At 45.6% G+C, this 21527-nt stretch overlaps 1 protein-coding gene across 3 annotated transcripts in view; it reads left to right on the top strand.

The window, feature by feature from the left end:
• The first annotated feature begins 7007 nt into the window (after positions 1-7007).
• The window catches only part of CDKAL1 (CDK5 regulatory subunit associated protein 1 like 1), a 463104-nt gene continuing 448584 nt past the window's right edge, over positions 7008-21527 (top strand). Inside the window, exons 1-3 of one of the 3 annotated variants that reach the window (XM_025205731.1) lie at positions 7008-7160; positions 8906-8947; positions 20167-20344. In XM_025205731.1, coding sequence (XP_025061516.1) covers positions 20178-20344 — 167 coding nt within the window. In that variant the 5' untranslated portion in view covers positions 7008-7160; positions 8906-8947; positions 20167-20177. The remainder of the gene's footprint in view (positions 7161-8905; positions 8948-20166; positions 20345-21527) is intronic. The other 2 variants (XM_025205732.1, XM_006024966.2) reach the window with 2 other exon arrangements.

The raw sequence follows: 21527 nt of genomic DNA on the forward strand, positions 1-21527 counted from the left end.
TTTAGTTTTGTATGCTGATGTCTATTTTGGAATTATGCTTTTTAAAAAAATCTTGTTACTCATAGTACTTCACCAGTATAATTTGTATTACAAAACCTTTATCAATGGTAGCTGTTATTGTTTTTTTCCTTCTTTTGTTTGATGAAAAAAAAATTGGAATCTCATTAGGTTATTTGTCTAGCTAGGTTGACAATATGCTGTGCTGCACAAAAAAAAGCAAACAGCTATAAAAAAATTAACAAACAAAACGAACGTGTTCAGATGAGTGCAGCCATGCGGTATGTGGCACTGCAAGCATATCTGTAGCACCCACATACCACACATCCAGATGTTCTGCACACTGCAAGGGATCACTGCCCATGTGTGCGCTGCTCCACTTTTTATTTGCACAGGTTGTTTGAACCCCTGGATATCTGGGGGTCAAAAAAACCCCAAGAAAAAAAACAACTTTTTTAAAAATAAGCATTATAAACTCACTATTTACTGACCTCACAGAAGTACTGTTTTTAGGAAGGCTTGGCAGGATGGGAGGGAGAGGAATAGGGAGACTTAAAGAATCTAATGATTCTCCAGCTGCTGATTCCTTGGGAGGATTATCCCCAATTAAAGAGGGTCACTCAATCAATAGTAGCTCTGAGGGAATAGTGCCATGTACTGTGGAGCCTTTTCAGATATTTTCAGTGTATGTTCAGCTTCTTAAGGTAGATATCCTCCAATGAACACCTTCACTTCCATGCTTTACTTTCCCTGTGGTAGCTGTAAGACTTCATCATAGGGAAAAAAATAGGAGGAGATAATCTCCTTGTAATGTATTTGCTGCTTTGTCCACTACACAATGGAACAGCTCAGAGCTATGGGTCATTTGCTCTCCTTGTATGCTTATTCATAGTCTCTCACTTACATAAACCCACATACACGAAGGAAGACCACGCAGATTTTCCTTCTTTGCACTTTCCTCATATACAGAAGAGAGCCATGGGTGGGATTTGTCCTCTCAATTCTATCATCTCAGATACAGAGGTAAAGGCTGACAGGCAGATTCTCTCTTTCTCCCCGTTCTGGCATTGTGTGCCTAAAACTTGCTCAAGTACCTTCTATAAGCAACTCTCACGCTCTGTTTCTGTTCACCCACTGGCTGTTAGATTTGATGTTTCTCCCTCCCCACATGCTGTGCTGTAAATTACTCTCATTACTTCTTGCAGCAGCTGGGTTGTTCTTGGAAGTTTTGTATCCACATATTGCTTGGAAATTAAACCCTAACTTTCTTTAGTGTATCTATGCTAATTTGTGGTGTGAAAACTCATTATCTATCTAGCAAGTTGTTACTCATTTCACAGAGGATTTGTGGGAGTCTATGTACTCCATATTGTCTGCAGCTGTAAGACTGGAAAAGCATTTGAGAAATCAGTAAGATACAGATGGCTTAGCAGGCTCTCCTTGTTCATGGCTGCACTTCATATTTTAGCTCTTTCGATCCTGAGCAATGGGTTCACTCCTATCAACCTCACCACAACTGGGAGTGTGCTCCACATGGCACAATGTAGAGCAGGAGTGGGCAATTATTATGGTTGGAGAGTCACTACAGGAATTTGGATGAGCTGTTGTGGGCCTGGGAGGGAGGGGAGAAATAAGATATTTTCCAGCCCAGGCCTGTCTGGTCCGTACCCACTGCCAGGGGCAGCAGGCAGGCAGGATCTCCATAGAGACTGCTCAGGACCCCTGCAGGCAGGGTGCACTCAGCCGGGTGGATGGGATGGAGCCGTAGGCGGGCAGAGAGTGGCAGGCAGGGCCAAGGGTGCGAGGCAGTGACAGTGCTGGGCTGAGGCCAGGGCAGAGCTGTGATCTACTCCTTGCACGTCCCTGCTGCGGCTCTGCCCCAGGCTGCAGCCCTGTGCTGTCACTGCCCTGAGATCTAGGCCCCAGCCGCTGGCTGCCTGTCCCACTCCTGGATGCTTCTCCCCACTTGCTCACAGCCCCATCGCATCCACCCAACCAAGCGTGCTGTGCCTGTGGGGGGTACCAGCTGGTCTCCATGGAGACCCCACCTGCCCGCTCCCTCTGGCACCCCTGGGGGTGGGTGCAGGGTGGACAGGCCAGGGTGCCCAGGCAGCAGGGCCAGGTCTGGCAGCAGCACCAGCTGGAAGGAACCACAGTAGCGGAGGCTGCCAGGAAGCAGAGTCCAGCCGCTGAGCTGCCCATGCCCTGCTGTGCGCTCAAGGGCAACAGGACTGACTACACATGCCACAGCCTGGGCTGCCCCCCTGTGCCTGAGCTGGGTGGGTCCAAAGGACCTGCCGCAGGCAGGATAAAATCCCTTGGCAGGCTGGATCTAGCCTGTGAGCTGCATCTTGCCCAACCCTGATGTAGGGGCTTTGATCCTGGTGCTGCAGCCAGGAGTAGACTTGTCTGAAGCAGATAGATGCTGCCTGCACAAGAGGTAACAGTATGCTGGGTTTTTTTATGACTTGCCTCTCCTGTGTAAACCTGGTTACTCTTCTGCTTCTGCTCTAAAACATTTCTGTAGTTTGATTTACCACATGAAATCTTAACTTTCCATAAGTACTGAGCATTATTGAGGTTAGGAGACGACATGCCTTTTCTACTGTGTTTCTTTTCCTTTATGTATTTTCTGCTGTAATACACACACCCTCCTCAACACTTGTGGGAGCTATATCTTGAGTTGGGATGGGAGCAGTAGGAGAATAATGGATTGATGACAGAGGGAGAGTAACCAGGAATCAGCTTGGGAATAGAAGTACAGAGGCACTGAATCTGATTCATTGGAAAGTAACACTTGAAATCCTTGGCATGTAAATTGTTAAGCACATGAGATGGAATGGGATTAGATGTTGAACAAGCAGAGAGAAGCTGTTAGCTCTGTACCAAATAGTGACATATGGCCTTTACTCAGAAAAGTAGTTAAAAATTCCCTAAACAGTTGTACAATAATGCAATACATAATAGTTATGGACACAGTTTTCCTCGGCAGCATTTCCAGGCTGGCTGCTTCTAGAAATCTCCTACTCAGCAATGCAGTAGGTTGGTCTGCATGCATGGGGGTCTGGCATAAGATACAAGGCCAAATGATTCTTGGCTGCCCTGATAAAATCCTCATCTTGCTTAGACTTCATAGCACTTGTGGGGGTCAAGTGACTTTTCAGTGGGTTTTTGGGGAAGTTACTGGTTTTCATGTTGGCCATGGCCATGTTGTTTTGGGTACTTTGTGGGAAATGAGCCAAAATGTGGTCCAACTCTTCAAAGTATGGACAGGTAGTAGGAGCATTAATGCAACACCTGTTCTGCTCTCATGTCTTTAGCTGCTTCTCCTGAAACTTTTTTGGATTGACTCAACCCTGGAAACTGCTCTAGGACGAGCCCCTGTCTTCAATTGCCCTGACAGTGTTTAAAAAATGGTGACTTCTCCAAATGAGACTGAACATGCTGTTTCCTAAGAAGGGCAACCAAGTCCAGCACTTTCATAGCAACAGATGAGGGCATGGTTTCTTTACTGAGCATATGAATTCACTGCTATCTTTTTTTGTTGTAAAAGGACACTCATACCAATATCCATCTGATCAAGATGACCCTGGAGCAGCTGAGTGCACTCAGGGACAAGCTGGTTCCAGTGTGAAGCTGTCAGTGTAGGACTGTAGTTGGAGGAAGTAGTTGGAGGTAGTTGGAGTTGTAGCAAGAAGTGAGAGGGTCAGGAATGGGTTTCCATGAGTAGGCTGACTGGGAAGGAGAGTTACTTCTGTTCCAAAGTTAACTTGCTGTGCCCAAAGACACCAAGTAATTTTGGTTTATTAAAAATAAGTTGTATGTGGAAGCAAGGCACTTAAGACAAACCATGCTAACGACAGCCATTCCAATGGGAGCAGGTGATCATGGCTCTGCCCCGGTTCCTTGCAGTGATGACAGCCTTGTCTGGAGCAGGGGCAGAGCCGCAATCCCCTGCTTGCACGCCCCTGCTCGGTGTGTGCAGACTACAGATCATGGCTCTCCCTGGCTCCAGAGCAAGCTGCCCCATTGCAAGATCCCAGCAGCTCCGGAGTGGCTGAGGCTGGTTTCCAGGGCAAAGCCAGTCTTGAACTTTCCCAGGCAGCTGAGGCTGGGGTCTCCATGGAGACCGCCTCAGCCACGTGGGCAGGGGCTGCTGGGAAATGGAGTCTGGCTGCTGGCCGGATTGGCCATTTTGCCCACCCCTGGCCTAGATGATGAAGTCTTTTCCGGTTTTAAAACTCTATAAAAAGAATGAGGAGGAGGAGAAATTGCGAAGAAACAGGAAAGGATCCGCTCATGGCTGCACGATAAAGAATGGAATAGTTGGAATTGATTAGCGCTGCCTCTGACTAGTGTCCTAGGAAGATGCATCTCAAACATCTAAAGCAGACTAGACTAGCCAGGTCAGTGCAGGGACTGATGTCCTCAGATGTCTCTATAATCCACTGGCTAGATTCAATTCTTGACTAAAAATGCTACGAAGGTAATACGTTACCTATCACTTTATGTGTATTATGGACAAGGTCCCTGATACACCCTGTGTGTTTACAAGGCTAAGCACAGACTCAACACAAATAGGAACCTGCTTTAAAGCAATAGCAACAATGTTTCTGGGCTGACCTCGGGCATATGACAAAGGTGCTACATGAAAGCACTTAGCAGTCTGCCCTAGGTTGATTTGTATTTGAAGAGTTCACTGTTTATTCTTTCAAAGGCTTGTTTTTTCTCTCCCTATTTTCTTTTTCACCTCTCTCACAATGCTTCACTCTTGCTGGTATTCTTTCTAGCTTGTGAATGTCCTCAGAAAAGTATGGTACACAACTTTGGTGTTTGAAATGGGAGTAATTCTAGTCAAGAGGTTTGCAGCAGGAAGTGGGAGGGTCAGGGATGGGTTTACATGAGCAGACTGACTGGGAAGGAGAGTTACTTCTGTTACTGTTTCAAACAAAAGGTCAACAGGCTGCCAAACTTTAGCTGCTGTTAGACTTAGAATTATAATATGGAGTAGATTAATGGCATCTACTGACTTTTCAACCAGTTCAAGAGAAAGTATAATCTGTTGCCTATAGGAAAAAAATCCTTTAAACAAAGTAGCGTGACATTCCAGGTGCATTTATATAAAAAAGTTATATACTCCGTGAGCCCTGGAGGAGATACAAGATCAAAAAGGGGTCAATCATCTGCCCTTACCCTAGCAGTCCATAGTGGTTATACACCAGTGGCACAACAGAATGATGTGGCTAGCACCTTATCCAGCTGCTTTTGGCTCCTCAGCCTGCATAAATTACCTAGATTTACTGCTGGGTCAACTGGAGTGGACAGCACAAGTCCATGCTCACACACAGACTTCTGGAACTGTAGTAAGATACCCCAAACTCCAAATTTGGAGTTGAAGGAGATGCAGGGCACACAAAAATAAACCTGCCAAATTGTGCACATTGAGATGTTTCAGCTATAACAGTAGTTTGCTTTCTGATGATATCCTGCTCCATATTAAAAAGAAATAACCCAACATTTTATTGATGTTTTTCCTCTGACCTGGGTCTGCTAAGAACCCACCTAAAGTTGGTGCTATTTATATAAGTGGGACTGTTGCCATTACTTTAGCAGGAGCTGGATTAGGCACACACTTTTATAATCTTGGATGCATAATCTTGCATTAAATTCATTTTGCAACCTCAAATAATGCTGAGGTCATATTGAAAATGCAACCAAATTTCAAAGCAAGTGCAATTTATCTTCAGGCCCTGCCACATGTTCAGCTGAAAGCTGGATAGAAACCAGTGATTGAGTTGTTACACATTTTCAAGCACAAACTTTGTATCTAGTTGGCACTTCTAATAGCTGTATGGACGTTTTTATGGTGTGGTAGTTACTTTGCACAGCTACATCTATTGCATGATTCACAAGTGAAGTTCATGAGTATGGCCAGCCCTCATTGAGTGTGTGATTCACCAGTAAATTGTGTGATAACTTTAGATGTGGTTCATTTACAGTGCTCACTTTGCACATCCGGCCAGTCTACATTTATTGTGTGAGTCACTAGTGAACTGCATGATAATACCTTTGCATGCGTGACCTGTTGACATTTATTGCACCATTCACCAGTGAATTGGATGCTAACAACTTTGCACATGTGACCCATCTCACTTTGCACATGTGGCTGGTCACAACATCAGCATTTGGGGTCAGAGGGGCTGTGGGTTGGGATTGAGGTGCCATGCTGAGGAAATGGGGCCATAAATGGGGTCATGCCAAGAAAAGTTTGGGAGGCACTGGATTATGCATTTCCTCAGTGAATCACATGATATATGTAATGTCTGGCAAGGGCCTTCAAAGTCTAATTTTTCTGAAGGGCGGCATCCTGGCTTTGCAAAGCAGGCTACTTTTTCAAGAGGTCAGGAGCTCTTTTACTGGACTAGCTGCATGGCTGGGAGAGGGGTGGGCAAGCTTGCCCATACGCCAGGACCCTTGCTCCGGTCTCTGCTCAGGGCAGGGTGTTGCACTGCCCCAACGCTTTGCCCAGCATTGCCAGGTCTTAAATATGAAATGACTGTCTTGCAAGCTCAAAATTATTGTATGTGCCAAAAAACTACCGTACACTGGAAAAAATATGAAAATAAATATGCAAGTAAATCTTCATATTTACTTTCTATTGCTCACTGTAGGTCCTCATGGAGCGAGACCCAAAAGTAAGTTAAGACCGTCTGAGAGTGACTTGCGCTTTGCAAATGCTGCATCAGTTCGCTCCTTCAAAAAGTCTCCTGCATTTTCACCAATTTTACTTTTCGTACATCGTACAAAGGACGAAATTATCGTACAAATACGACCGTTATGGTACACCCGGACACACTGCCCCCACCTTTCCTCCTCCCAGTGGGGCGGACCCAGGGGAGGAGCCGCGCACGTGCCGGGACTGGAACCCGGGCTGGTCCCGCCCCCCGGGCTCTCATGCCCCAGCCGCAGCCTCCCATTGGCCGCCGGGCAAGGTGATGCCCCGCCCTGCGGGGGTCGGTGCAACTACCGTTTTCCCCCAACCAACCGCGGCGCGCACTAGTTTGTCCTCTCCGGCGTGCCGTCGCCGCGCTGTCACATGAGCAGGGGGTGGAGCGGCCATGATGGCGGAGCCCATCCAAGCCTGAGAGGCGCGAGTGAGGCAGGTGAGTAGTAACGTCTGCCCCTTTCGTTCCTCCACCTGCAGTCCCTGCTGCGGCCGGGCTGCGCCTAGACCCCGAGTGCCCCCGCCCCACGGTTTCAAGCCCCAAGGACGCTGGGAGCTTCCCTCCCCCATGTCCTATTCTTGGGACGGCCCAGAGCGACTGTTGGGGCCCGCGTGAGCAGTTCCATTTTCCCGGGGGGCGGGTGGAACGCACGTGGATGGTTCCATTCCCGGGGAGGGGGGTTTGGAACGTACGTGCGGCCCCAGCCGCCCTGACTTGGACTGGTCCGTTTTGGAGCTCTCCCTGCCAGGACCCTGCTGGGGGCACGCGGGGCATTGGGGGCTGGAGCTGAGGCTGGGGCCACTGGGCAGAAATGGTGCCTGTGCATCCTGTTTGTCCTTGCACCCCAGTGCCTTTGGAGCCCAGCTTCCTCATGGGCGAGCGCCCTCCCTGCCACCTCCCCACAGGAGTGGGGGGTTGAGGCAGGGCGCTGGGTTCTTCGGCCAGAGGCAGGGTGGATTTGCACGTTATGTTCTCTGGCAATGTTGTTACTGTGCTATCCTTCAGCACTTCCTTTTGGCAGTGCTAAATGACAGCCCCTGCTGCACAGTCCAAGCATCTTATTTTTAACTGCTACGTCGCCATAGTAATGGCACTACTCTAAAGGAGCATGTTGCTGTGGCGGTGTAGCTGCGGCATTATGGTTTTTGCCAGCTGATGCTATGTCACTGTTGCGTCTCATGTAGATGTGTCCAGGGAATCTCAACTGGGGGTCTTGAGAGGGTGCCGCAGGGAGGAGAGGGGAGGCAATTCACAGGCAAGGGAAGGCTCAGGCTACAAGTCGGAGATCAGCAGAGAGGGGCTGGCTCAGGCTCCCTGTGCTGCCTGGCCTCTCTGTGAGGAGGTAAGCACTGAAAAGGACCCAATTTCTTTTCGTTAAGATCAAGCAGGACAAGGGGCATCTGAACCCCCATATCTGCAGCTTGCACCTAGGATATGGGCAGCATCTGAAGTCCCAGACTGATGGGTCTGGGAGGGAAGAGACTTGGTCTGTGGTAGAGCCACCCAGACTTGACAGTTGAGTTCTGCTCAGTCAAATTTGGGAACTTGACTATTGGGCTTTGTCCAGTTGAATTTGGAACAGATTTTTGCCCTTGGCTAAAAAGAAAAATAAAATCTATTAGCTTTTGAAAGCGGGTGCTGCTCAAGTTGCCTGAGTTCTGGAGGGTGCCTGGGGTTGAAGGAGGGCTGCCTTAGGCCTAAAAAGTTTGAGAAGCACTGTTATAGACTAACTAAATCAGCGATGCATAAGCTCACCTAAACAATGTCTTACTTCATTAGATGTGTCCGATCTAATTAAGTAAGCTGCTGCTTACGAAAGTGTAGGCATCTCTGATTTAGGTTTGTGCTTGCATTGTCAGTGGAAAGCTGGTAGTAGAAACACGAACACCTTCCCCTCCCCCAGCTTTTAACAACTCTGTCATCACACCTCTTTCATCCTAGCTTTCTCTTTTCAGTCTGAATATTTATCCCTGGCTACCGTAGTCATTTCACTACTGGAATCCATGCATGATCATCATGTGTCAAATTAAAAGATGACATTTGCAGCCAAAGCTCTTGTAGCTGTTAAGCCACCTGTTTTAAGAATTTATGATCGGTGTAAAAACACAGCATGCTGCCTGTGACCAGTGCATGAATAGGCTTATGCTAATCTTACCTTTAAGAGCTTTTTTTTTTCTTTTCAGATTCATTAATCAGGAGGACTTAAAAGAACATTTATTGGAAAGGTATTTTTGGATATGGTAATTTAGAATGTGTGTTAGTAGACGCTTTAGAAAATAAGGGGTGCCTAATTAAAAAAAGCTTTATTCAGCAGTTTGGTTCACTCTTCATGTAGGCCAGAGGTATCAAACTCATCTGGCCTCTGGGGCTGGTTCTAGACTGTGGGGCTTGTGGGCTAGATCTAGACACAGGTGGCAGTGGGGCCAGCGGTGGCTATAGCAGTTAATACAGCTGTTGTTTGCCCCTACCACTGAGAGATCCTCAGTGGGGCCCTGTACCATTGATTTGAGCAGTGGGCCTTGCACTTGGTCCCTCTGGATGAGGCCTGCAGGGCACACATTTGACACCCCTGACCTAAGGTGTACTTCAAAGAAGAGTAGTAATATCACGAGCCATTTATTTTTTAGGGCTGTATTCTATCCCTTTAGTGCTCAAGTTTTTCAGTGTTGTTTTCGTACAAATTGCAGTGATTTGACTCTAGCAATTAGAAATGTTTGATTTTTTTCATCTAACACTAGACAGATGCAAATTGTGTGTTGAATATTTATGTGTATATTCTTAAATCAGTTAAAACCTGGCTTGTATTTATTTAGCTTAAGTCGGTAAGCAATTATTCCAACTAACAGTGCAACAGAGACTTGAATTGAATTGAATGTCTACCAGTGTCTTCAAATCTGTTTAAGTTTATTTAAATCGCATATTTTATCTAATCTTTTTTGCGTCTGAGTGAAGACTGGGCCTGTGTGATATTTTGTTGTATGCTAGAGAAGAAACTTCAAAGCTGAGAAAAATGCATTCAGTAAACTTAATTGACAAAGTATGAACTTCTTGGTACTATTTCCAGTTGTTCTTGATTATATTCTCTGATAAGCAGTATATTTAGACTTTTTAACTTAACCTTTTTATCAGCTAATTGCTCTCTATGTTGAAACGTTCTTGTCTTTTTTTTGTACGAACGTGTAATTTTAAATTTTAAAAAGGTAGAGAAAATGTTGATAAGAAAAGCCTCAAGCCTAAAACCAAACTTAACTCAGAAAAGGTATAGGGGTCAACAGAACATGCACCACCTTATGGAATGAGATTCTTGAGACCATTTCTTGCAAAAGGAAAGAAATGAGATGTTTTGTTTTTAAAGACCCTTTCTGGTGGTAGTATTATTTGTTTTAATATGGATGTGTTGCTGAAAGACATATCAGTGTTTTTTATTACCCATCGATTTGGGTACCATATGTATTTAAGGGTGGGCAATATCTGGCCTGTGGGCTGAATCTAGCTCGCCAAAGGATTTTTATCTAGCCTGTGGAAGGACCTCTGGCTCCACTCAGCCCAGCATGAGGGCCAGCCCAAGCCAAGGTGGGCAGGAAGAGGCATCCAGGAAGAGGATGGGCGGACAGGGTTAGGGTCTTAGCCCCAATCTGCTCTTCGCATGCCCCCCAGTATGGGCACCCGTTTTGCAGGCAGGGGTGCATGAGGAGCAGATTGTGGCTCTGCTCCAGGCCCTGGCCCCATGCCGTCACTGTTCCAAGATCCCAGCTGCCTGGGATGTGGGTGTCAAATGTGGGCCTTGCTGCCTACCTTTCCTGCTACAGGACGCTGTTCTGCGCCTGGCTACAGCCCCATCCCTTCTTCCCAGTTACGTGCCCTGCCTGCACAGGTCCCTGCCTGTCTCCATGAAGACCCTGGGATCGCAGGATGGTGATAGCGTGGGGCCTGGGGCAGAGCAATGCTATGTCCCCACATGCCCCTGCCCACAGAACCGGCGTCTGTCACAGGAAAGTGCAGGGAGCGGATTATGGCTCTACTCTGGGCCCTGGTCTAGTGTTGTCACAGCTGCAAAATTCTGGCTCCACCCGTCCTTCCCACTCCCAGATGTCACTCCTCATTTGCCCACAGCCCCATCCCGTCTGACTGGCGGTGCATGGAGCAAAACCACTTGGGGGCTTTTTGACTGCTTGGGGAGTGGCAGGGGTGCTGACCTGGCCCACAACAGCTCACCAAAACACCCTAAGCAGCCCTCCAGCCCAAATAATTGCCTACCCCAATATATATTCAGGGTTTGTTGCTAGTTGTGGGGAACTTGGAGATCTAATGGAAGTGCCATAGTTGCTGACTCGATCTACTGCAAAGGTGGGATGAACGATCTTTAATCAGATGTTTTAGGCTTTTGGGAAGCTTCACATCTACAATTCCAGTTCCTCTGAGTAACAGTGTCTCTAAACATCCTGTAGATTCTAGGAGCTCGAGTAAAACTCAAGAACCCCCCTCCAGCCTACTGTAGAGGGGGCTGGTCTAGTACGACTGCTACTGAGATGAATTGGATTTGGTATCCTTCCCGGTGACCATCTGTCCCATGCCCGTCATCTCCTGAAGCTTGACTTTACTCAGGTTTCCTAAGCTAGTTAGTAGGTCAGACTGTGTGGAAAATTCAGTTACTTGTTGTATTTCTAAAAAGAATTATTTTGAAACACTGTAACATTCCCATTGTCCTTTATCGATTTAATTTACAAGTCAGTTCCCTATGTGGAGTTGAAGGTGGGTCAGATAATGCCCTTAAATGTTGTATTAAAAATAGATTTATTTTCCTTGTTAGTTCAAAGAACTGTGAATCAGTTTTGAGGCAAGTTTCTGGCTCTGCTTCTCACTTACCTTGGCTTTTGGCAGGTTACTTAACGTGGCTAGGGTTAGCAAAATAAGTGTCTAGTGTTGTTTGAATCCTAGAAGGAAAACTTTTCTGTTTAAGTCTGCCTATGCTGCTAGAGCAGTTTGGGTTCTGTTGTAAACTTTTATCATTTGAATCTTATATTTCTATGAATCGTGTCTAAGACTAAGTACACAGATTGCTTCAAAGATCTTGGGGCAAATTTTCAGGATTCAGTTAGTGCTTTGTTTTTTGTTTTACTTTTAAACTGACCTGGACTTGTTGAGACACAAGCAATAAGAAATTTCTCAATGCTGTACTTCAGAACATAATTGTCCTTTATCTCTACGTGTCAATTTTTTCTCATTCTCCAAAGTTAAAATGCTCCATCTTTTCTAATGTATTGAGAGGTGGACTTTTTCTCATCTCAAGGGCTGCTTGCAGGTGTTTAAAAAAAACCCCCAACCCGCCCCCCTTCTGCCCACCTCTGCCCAAAGAAACGATGTGTTTTATTAGAAGAAACAGCGTATTACTTCAACCTGGGTCTGCCGTGTCTGTAAAGATCATAGAATCATAGAAGTAGGGTCGGAAGGGACCTTGCAGATCTTCAGGTCCGACCCCCTGCCTGGGCAGGAAGAAAACTGGACTCAAATGACCCCAGCCAGGTAGGCATCAGGAACTTCAGCGGGGCTTTTTGGCACTTTTAGCTAAAGCTGATTCAATCAGCTATTAGATAAGTGCCAAAAAAGCCTTATTAAAGTGCCTTATTTTTACAGGCATCAGATGAGCTAGGTTGAAGTAATGCATTGCCTCTTCTGGGCATGTGTGAGGCTTGGTGTGGGAACATGCCAAGTTTAAAGTAAAACATGGTTTTGTGGGGTGTTTTTTTTGGGGGGGGGGTTGTTTTTTGTTTGTTTTTTGTCTTTTTTTTTTTTTTTTTTTTTTTAACATCTGCAGTCACCCAAGGATTTAATGGTACATGGCTGAAATGGGAGAACTTTTGTTCTGGGAATGTCAGTATTTAGGGATCTCTGCTGATATCTTACATGCTGATATCTTACATGCAGTTAGTGACCAGCCTCACTTAAGTGTCATATTTTAAGTATCAGAAAAACTTGCCCTGAAATTAAGAAACCTTTTCATCACATGGGAAATACTGAGAATGCCAAAACAGAGATGCCAAGCAATGCTAGTATCATGTTGATTTTGTTTGTACCTAGGCAGATTCAATAGCCCAAAAATTTAGCCTATCTTTATTTGCTAAAGGATGTGTTGCGTTAATTGTTCATGGTAGGAGTGCACTGGTAGAGAATTTTTGGACTGATACTGATCTAATTCCGATATACAGCTGGGCAGCATGGAGAGTGGCATCCAGCTGGTAAGTCTGTTGTGGGGGAAGGGGCACGGGAAGGGTAGATTGAGGCCCCTGCAGTTAGGAAGGGAGAAAGAGAGGCTTGTTGGGGGGGTAGGAGGGGAAGGGCGGCTTCCACCGCTGCACGCACCCTGGGAGGGCATGGGGGGCATGTACCCCCGGATCTGTGCACTGGATGAGGGTAGGCTGCCGCTGTGGGCCGGGGCCAGGGCGGCACCGAGTTCTTCCTGGTGTGAGCCTGGGCTGAGCTGTGCTTGGGGTGGGTGGCAGCAGTGCTGGGAGCAGGGCTATAGAGGGGGGTTGCAGCCACCCTAATATTCACTGTAGCCCCCCCCCCCCATAGCCCTCTCCCAGTGCCACCCTGACCCAACCCCTGCTGGGAATAGCCTGGTGCTGCCACAGGCCCAGCCTGCAGTAGCAGCCCACCCTGCCCCATGCACCAGTCTGGGGGCACATGCCCCCCATGCCCTCCTGGGGGTGTGCATACTGGCAGGAGCGGCTCCTCTGCATCCCTTGGACGAGCCGCTTGTGGCTCCATCTCCCGCTTCGCCCTGGTTACGCAGCGCCTGCCCTAGCCCCACTCCCTCTCTAATCACTGGGGACTCGATCTGTCGTGTCCCATCCCCACCCCCCTCCTTCACAACAGACTTGCCAGCTGGACCCAGGTGTTTTCCACACTGTCGGGCTGAGCTCCTGGCTGTCTGTGCTACTGTGGCTGTGCATGCATGGGGCATTCATTAGGGTCATTATTGGCCTCATCTGCCAAAAAAAGCCATTGCAGTCAATTTTCCTTATACTGGTGCCAAGCCAATATGGGACCCATGTATCAGTGCACCTCTAGTTTATAGTACTTTTCATATCCATGTTGTTGCTTTTAGATAGAGGGATGTTGGCCACTAGGGTTGCAAAATTTGTCTATGAATGCCTTTTATTTTTAAGTATTGTTGTCTCGTACAGTCCCATCTAGATAAAAGAACATTTAATGGGTTTGGTTCTGACTTCATCTTTAAGCCACATATTAGATAGTACTTGGTATAGACCCCTTTATTGCACATATTGCCGAACTGTAGTTGTCTTCTACAATCTGTATACGCAGTACTTATCTACAGCATTATCTAAGGAATAGTTTTTACTCTTGGCCGATTTTTGACATTCTTAATAGTAAATAAGGCTCCTTTTGTTTGTTTTGAAATTGATTTATTTGACTTTCCATGTTGATGAGCAGAAATTAAAAGTGAAAGCTCTTGGAGTAAGGGCTGCACCTTAATTTGAGCAGTTTAGGTTTGTGCTGCTGGAATAAATAATTTGTATGCAACATTGCATTACAAAAACCATGGTTCCCAGGATTGAAGTTTTACTGGATTTTTAATCTGTTATCTCATTTAGGAGCAGCTTTATTCTGTATAGGTTATTATTATATGATGTATTGAATATTTTTTTTTTTATAAAGTGAAAAATAAATATGGCAGTTAACTTAAAACATACCTGCTGTATACAGAGGTACTTGCCATAGCAATAAGTATTGTATAATATTTGTTTTTATTGAAGGGAAAACCTGTCCCTATTTCTACCAGTAGAAATGAAATAGAAAAAGGGAGGAAGGAGGACCCAGGAAACTATAGGCCAGTTAGTCTTCAATCCTGGGTAAGCTTTTTGGGAGAATTATCCTGGTGCATGTCTACGAGGGGCCAGCAGGGGAGGTTATGCTTAGGGGCAACCAACATGGGTTCGTTAGAGGCAGGTCCTGTCAGACCAACCTGGTGGCCTTCTATGACCAGGTCACACAATCTTTAGATGCAGGGGTAGCAGTGGACGTAGTCTTTCTGGACTTTAGGAGGGCCTTTGACACTGTCTCCCACCCCATTCTCATTAAAAAACTAGGGGACTGTGGTGTCGACACCTACACAGTCAAATGGGTCACTAACTGGCTGGAGGGCCACACCCAGAAAGTGGTGGTGGATGGGTCATTTTCGACCTGGAGGGATGTGGGCAGTGGGGTCCTCCAGGGCTTGGTCCTCGGACCCGCATTGTTCAACATCTTCATCAGTGACTTGGACGTGGGGGTAAAAAGCACCCTGTTCAAATTTACTGATGACACTAAGATGTGGGGGGATGTGGGCATGCTAGAAGGGAGGAATAGGCTGCAATTGGACCTAGACAGGTTACAGGGGTGGGTGGATGAGAACAGGATGGGTTTCAACACTGACAAGTGCAAGGTGCTGCACCTGGGGAGGAGGAACCAGCAGCATACCTACAGGCTGGGGAACTCCCTTCTCGTCAGTGCAGAGGCAGAAAAGGATCTTGGAAGCATTATTGATGCCAAAATGAACATGGGCCGACAGTGTGGGGATGCAGTCAGGAAGGCCAACCACAGCTTGTAATGCATCCACAGATGCATCTCAAGCAGGGCCAAGGAGGTGATCCTCCCCCTCTATGCGACACTGGTCAGGCCACAGTTGGAGTACTGCATCCAGTTCTGGATGCCGCACTTCAGGAGGGATGTGGATAACTTGGAGCGGATCCAGAGGAGGGCCACCCACGTGATCAGGGGCTAGCAGGGCAGGCCCTACGAAGAGAGGAACCTGTTCAGCCTCCACAAGAGAAGGTTGAGGGGGGATCTAGTGGCCTGTTACAAACTAGTCGGAGGGGATCAGCAGGCATTGGGGGAGTCCCTGTTCCCCTGAGCACTACCAGGAGTGACAAGAAATAACGGTCACAAGCTGGCAGAGGGTATATTCAGACTAGACATCAGGAGGCGCTACTTCACAGTCAGGGCAGCTAGGATCTGGAACCAACTTCCAAGAGAAGTGGTGCTGGCTCCTACCCTGGGGGTCTTTAAGAGGAGGTTAGACGAACACCTTGCTGGGGTCGTTTGACCCCAGTACTCTTTCCTGCCATGGCAGGGGTCGGACTTGATGATCTGCTCGGGTCCCTTCCGACCCTACCAACTGTGAAACCCAGAGAATGGTGGTGGACGGGTCATTTTTGACCTGGAGGGATGTGGGCAGTGGAGTCCCCCAGGGTTCGGTGTCATGGTGCATGTCTGCTATAGACTGCCAGACCAGGGGGATGAGGTGGATGAGGCTTTTCCCAAGCAGCTAGCAGAAGTTTCCAGGTCACAGGCCCTGGTTCTCATGGGGGACATCAATCACCCTGACATCTGTTTGGGTGTAATACAGCAGTGTACAGGCAATCCAGGAAGCTTTTGGAAAACGATGGGGACAACTTCCTGGTGCCAGTGTTAGAGAAACCAACTAGGGGCTGTGTTCTTCTTGACCTGCTGCTCACAAACATGGAAGATTTGGTGGGGAATGTAGTAGTGGATGATAACTTGGACAGCAGCAACCACAAGATGATTGAGTTCATGAGGAATTCAGTCCTGAGGAAAGGAGATAAGGGTAAGGACCCTGGACTTCAGAAAAGTTTGACTCGCTGAGGGAACTGATGGGCAGGATCTATTGGGAGGCCAGTCTGAGTGGAATAAGAGTCCAGGAGAGCTGGCTGTATTTTAACAAATCCTTACTGGGGGTGCAGGAACAAACCATCCCAATGCGCAGCAAAACTAGCAAGTATGGCAGAAGACCAGCTTGGCTTAGTGGGAACACTTCAGTGAGCTAAAACACAAAACGGAAGCTTGCGAGACGTGGAAACCTGGACAAATTATTAGGAAGGAGTATAAGATTATTACTTGGGGATGCAGGGATGAAATCAAGAAGGCCAGAACGCAGTTGGAGTTGCAGCTAGCAAGGGACGGGAAGGGTAACACGAAGGGTTTCTACAAGTATGTCAACAAAAAGAACAAGATCAAGGGAAGTGTGGCTCCCTTACTGAGTGGGGAGGCAACTTAGTGACAGATGATACAGAGAAAGCTAATGAACTCAATGCCTTTTTTACCTCAGTCTTCACAGGCAAGGTCAGCTCCTAGACTACTGCACTGGGCACACAGTTTGTGGAGGAGTTGAGCAGCTGGTAGTGGCACAAGAACAGTTATGGGACTGCTTAGTAAATCTGGATGTATACAAGTCTGTGGGACTGGATGTGATGCACCTGAGGGTACTGAGGGAGTTGGCTGCTGTGATTGCAGGGCCATTGGCCATTATCTTTGAAAACTCATGGCAATTGGGAGAGGTCCCAGATGAGTGGAAAAAAGCAAATATTGTGCCCATCTTTTAAGAAAAGGAAAGACGAGGATCCAGGGAGCTACAAACTGGTCAGCCTCACCTCAATCCCTGGAAAGATCATGGAGCAGGCCCTCAAGGAATCCATTTTTAAGTGGAGGAGGAGAAGGTGATTAGGCACAGTCAGCATAGATTCACCAAGGGCAAGTCCTGCCTGACCAACCTGATTGCCTTCTATGTTGAGGAGACTGGTTCTGCAGATGGCGGAAGAAGTACGTGTTGCATGAATGGACTATAAGGTGGAAAGAGAACTATCTGGATCATTGGGCTCGGAGGGTAGTAGTCACTGGCTTGATGTCTAGTTGGCAGCTGGTATGCAGTAATGTCCCAGGGGTTGGTCCTGGCACCAGTTTTCTTCAATATCTTCATCCTGTGCTTAGGATGGAATGGTCTTATGCACTGCTACCGGCTGGGGACTGACAGGCTAAGCAGCAGCTCTGCATAAGAGGACCTGGGGGTTACAGTGGACAATAAGCTGAATATGAGCCAACAGTGTGCCCTTGTTGTGAAGATGGCTAACAGTGTACTGGGCTTCATTAGTAGGAATGTTGTCACCTGATTGAGGGGTGAGGCCAGGTCTGGAGTACTGTGTCCGGTTTTGGGCCCCCACTACAGAAAGGATGTGGACAAATTGGAGAGAATCCAGTGAAGGGCAACTAAAAAAAGTGAGGGGGCTGGGCACAAGACCTATGAGGAGAGGGTGAAGGAATTGGATTTATTTAGTCTGGAGAAGAGAAGACTGAGGGGGGATTTAATTAGCAGCCTTTAGCTACCTGAAGGGTGGTTATGAAGAAGATGCAGGTAGATTATTCTTGGTGGTGGCAGAGGACAGAACAAGGAACAATGGTCTCAAGTTGCAGCAAAGGAAGTTTAGGCTATATGTTAGGAAAAACTTCCTCATGGTGAGGGTAGTAAAGCACTGGAACAGGTTACCCAGAGAGGTTGTGGAATCTTCATCTTTGGTGGTTTTTAAGACCTGGATAGACAAAGCCTTCGCTGGGGTGATCTAGTTGGGGGTTGTCCTGCTTTGACAAGGGTGTTGGACTAGATGACCTTAATTTTCCAACCCTAATTTTCTATAAATTGTCTAGTATCAGCTGCAGTATGAGCAGTAAGATTTTTTTTTTTTTTTTTGCTCGGGGGAGTGGGGGAGGGAATTTCTGGAGTGCCAGGATGAGGGAGGAGGGACGTGTGGGCCATCTGCAGTGTGTGTAAGTGCTTTGTTGCTAATACAGTGATTATTCCATTGGGATAATTTAGCTCTTTGTGGAATGCCACCATGCAGCTGGTCTGATTTAAGAAAAGGGTTTTTTATAACTGTGGTAAGAATGATTTTTAGTGTATGGGGGTGAGGGAAAAGGAGAGTGGAGGTAGCTACATCTTCAGGATTAAAAATTCTGAGCTACATTGAGTCTGGGTATAGCTTGGAGTGAGTGAGCTTGAAATGGAAATGCAAGCCCTTTGCTTAATTGTGTAACAGTTCAATGTTTAAATAAAAAATGATCTAGGAAGTTGGAGGTTGAAACTGGAACATTGTCATCTCTGCTTGTGTTGCTATCTACATGGATGAAGAAATACACTTCATCCTTTACTCTGGTTTGCCAGCTTTTGCCCAGATAAATACCTTATGTTTAAAAGAGGTACTTGATCCCTTTCATAGATTTCATAGATGTTAGGGCTGGAAGGGACCTTGCGAGATCATTGGGTCCAGCCCCCTGCCCAAGGAGCAGGAAGTCAGCGGGGGTCAGATCACTTAGCCATTTTTGTTTTTTGAACTAAAACTTAATGCGACAGATGGTGAAACAACTGAAAGTTAAGTGTCATTATCTGTTATCCTGAAATAACTGACTTCTCCATCTAAATATATTACTAACTCTTTAGATTCAAATGTCATTGAACTATTGTGTTACTGCAGTGCTGTTGTGGCTTTTGGGTGTGTGGATATTGGGGGTGTGGAGGAGTTTAAATTTTCACTTGCAGGTCTTGAGCAAGTGTTCTTGCAACTAGTCAGCTCTTCTGCATTTACTGATCTTCCTGGATACATTTTTTAAAATCCTAGCTGTTTAGTTTATGAATAGTTTTCTGGAGGTTTACATATCCTCATACTGGCTTACTTTAAAACAAGATCACTGATTGCTGCCCTTGGAAGATTTAGTATGTATGTTTGAAACAAGCCAAACTTAGTTCAGGTTGAAGTGTTATAGTAGATTATGACTGAACCTACAGAAGCTCACCTAAAACACAAGTGTTTGCAAAAATGAAGGCTGAGCATTCCCTTCTGGGAGACATGCTTACAAAATGGTAAAACAGTTATTGTTAAGGATAAAATGTTGTAATAAAGATAAGCATGTAAAGAAAGCAAAAATTATCTTTACTATAGTAAGCTCAGTGAACTGCAAGCATGTGAGAGTATTTTTGAGAAGCCACTTTTGTTTTGCTCTTCATAACAAACAGTGTAGTTTGGCACTTCCAAATTAGATAACTTTATAACTATTCCCTGTGGCTGACACTGGGAAGCCCAAGGTTGCCAAAGCATTTAAAGGAAGCTATATACTTGTTAACATTTAAAGGCAACTCACTTTGGTTTTGAAAATCTGACCCTTCCCTTACTTTACATGAGTGATATAAACTCATTTTCAAATTATATGCAGCAAAAGAAAAAACATCATGTGAAAGTTCTTGCACCTGCTCCTTCTGCTATTAGAATTCGTTTTCATCATTTTATAGTAATTTATTTCCCAGTGAAAATCATTTATATTAGCCAGATTCCACATTCAGATCCTAGTAAACTTTAAGTCCAGTTCTTTACTTACTCTCTTATGCACCTGAGTGTTTCCTTTCTTCTACAAGAGTCTGTAGGATCAAACCCCTGAGCTTATTAATGCCTTTATGCAGTAGTGGAGTTTGAGGTCTGACCACATGTATATCAGACTATTATGTATGCATCTAGAAACATTTACACTTTTAGTGTGGCTATCTGAGATCCTATTTGAGCTTTTTCTCAGTGTATGCTATCGTTTCTGATTATCTTTCAAGACTTCTCAAAGATGCCTGCTGCCCGTGATTCACTGCTTGAAGACATAGAAGATATTGTGTCAGCAGAAGATCTGAAACCACATGACCGACAGTTTGTAAGAAAAAGTATTGTTCCTAAAGTGAGAAAACGCAACTTGCAAAAGAATGTTCAGGCAGATGATGATCCCCCAAGCGACAGGTAAGTGTTTTCTTCTAAAGAAAATTCCCAACACGTATTGCTAATTTTTTTGAAAAATAAGATGGAATGTGGCATTCTTCAATTGTTTTTAAGCTGCATTTAGATTTTTTGGTAACTTTCTGTTAAATGCATAATTTAGGAGCAAGTTTTAAAAAATACTTACAATTCAATGTTGTGGCCAGTTTTTTTCCCATTAAGATATGTGAACCAGATTTTATACCCAGCATTTCCTGTTATCTTCAGAGAGGTACTGAATAGTTCTGCTACTTTGACATTTGACTGGGATCTGAGCTCCTTGAAAAATTTGACCCTTAGATCCCTCTTTGAGGAATCTGGGGGTGAAGAAGTTGAAATTTTTTAGAGTGGTAACAGTTTACATTTGATTGTCTTAGAGTAATTATTAATTACATAACTGACTAAATGCAGTGGTGAAATATCAACATCAGGTAACATAAATATTTTGAGTATTAATTTTATAACAACAGGAAGCTGCTGAATTGATGCATCATCTGTTAAGTGAAAAAAGAAAGGGTAAAAATGAGTCTGTTCCTTGAATGCAAACTTGTTTTAAAGAATACTGAAGTACTTTGGCATATTGCATCTATCCTTTTGTTCCTCTCAACTTCTGTATTTATATGTGGTTTTTCAGTTTTGTTTTCTGTTTCCTATTACTATGTGTAAAGTATCTGCTGATTGACTGTACCCAATTTTGTCAAATGCAAAAAACAGATGGAATACAAATATTTTCATAAGACTAGACAAAATAGTTTTATAGAAATGTGATTTTTTTTAATGTTAAAGGTGTCTTCTTCACGTAAGCCTGTCACATGTGTTGGTAAACCCAATAACAGAAATAAGTTTGTTTGCTTCTAATTTCCTTAGCTAATAAGTGCTGTTAGTATTTCTGGTGGTTTACAAGACTTTAAAAAGGCCTTGCCATGAGGCATCATGGCAGGGCCTTTTCCCCCCAGGGTACTCAAGGAGCTGGCGAGCACCATAGCTCAGCCCCTGGCACAGATCTTTGAGAACTCCTGTTGCTCTGGTGAAGTGCCCGAAGATTGGAAGAAGGCCAATGTGGTTCCTATCTTCAAGAAAGGGAGGAAAGCAGATCTGGCAAACTACAGGTCCATCAGCCTGACCTCTATCCTGGGGAAGGTCTAGGAAAAGATTATCAAAGCGGCCA

This window comes from Alligator sinensis, unplaced genomic scaffold (assembly GCF_000455745.1).
Source record: "Alligator sinensis unplaced genomic scaffold, ASM45574v1 scaffold342_1, whole genome shotgun sequence".
In the NCBI taxonomy this organism is placed as follows: Eukaryota; Metazoa; Chordata; order Crocodylia; family Alligatoridae; genus Alligator; species Alligator sinensis.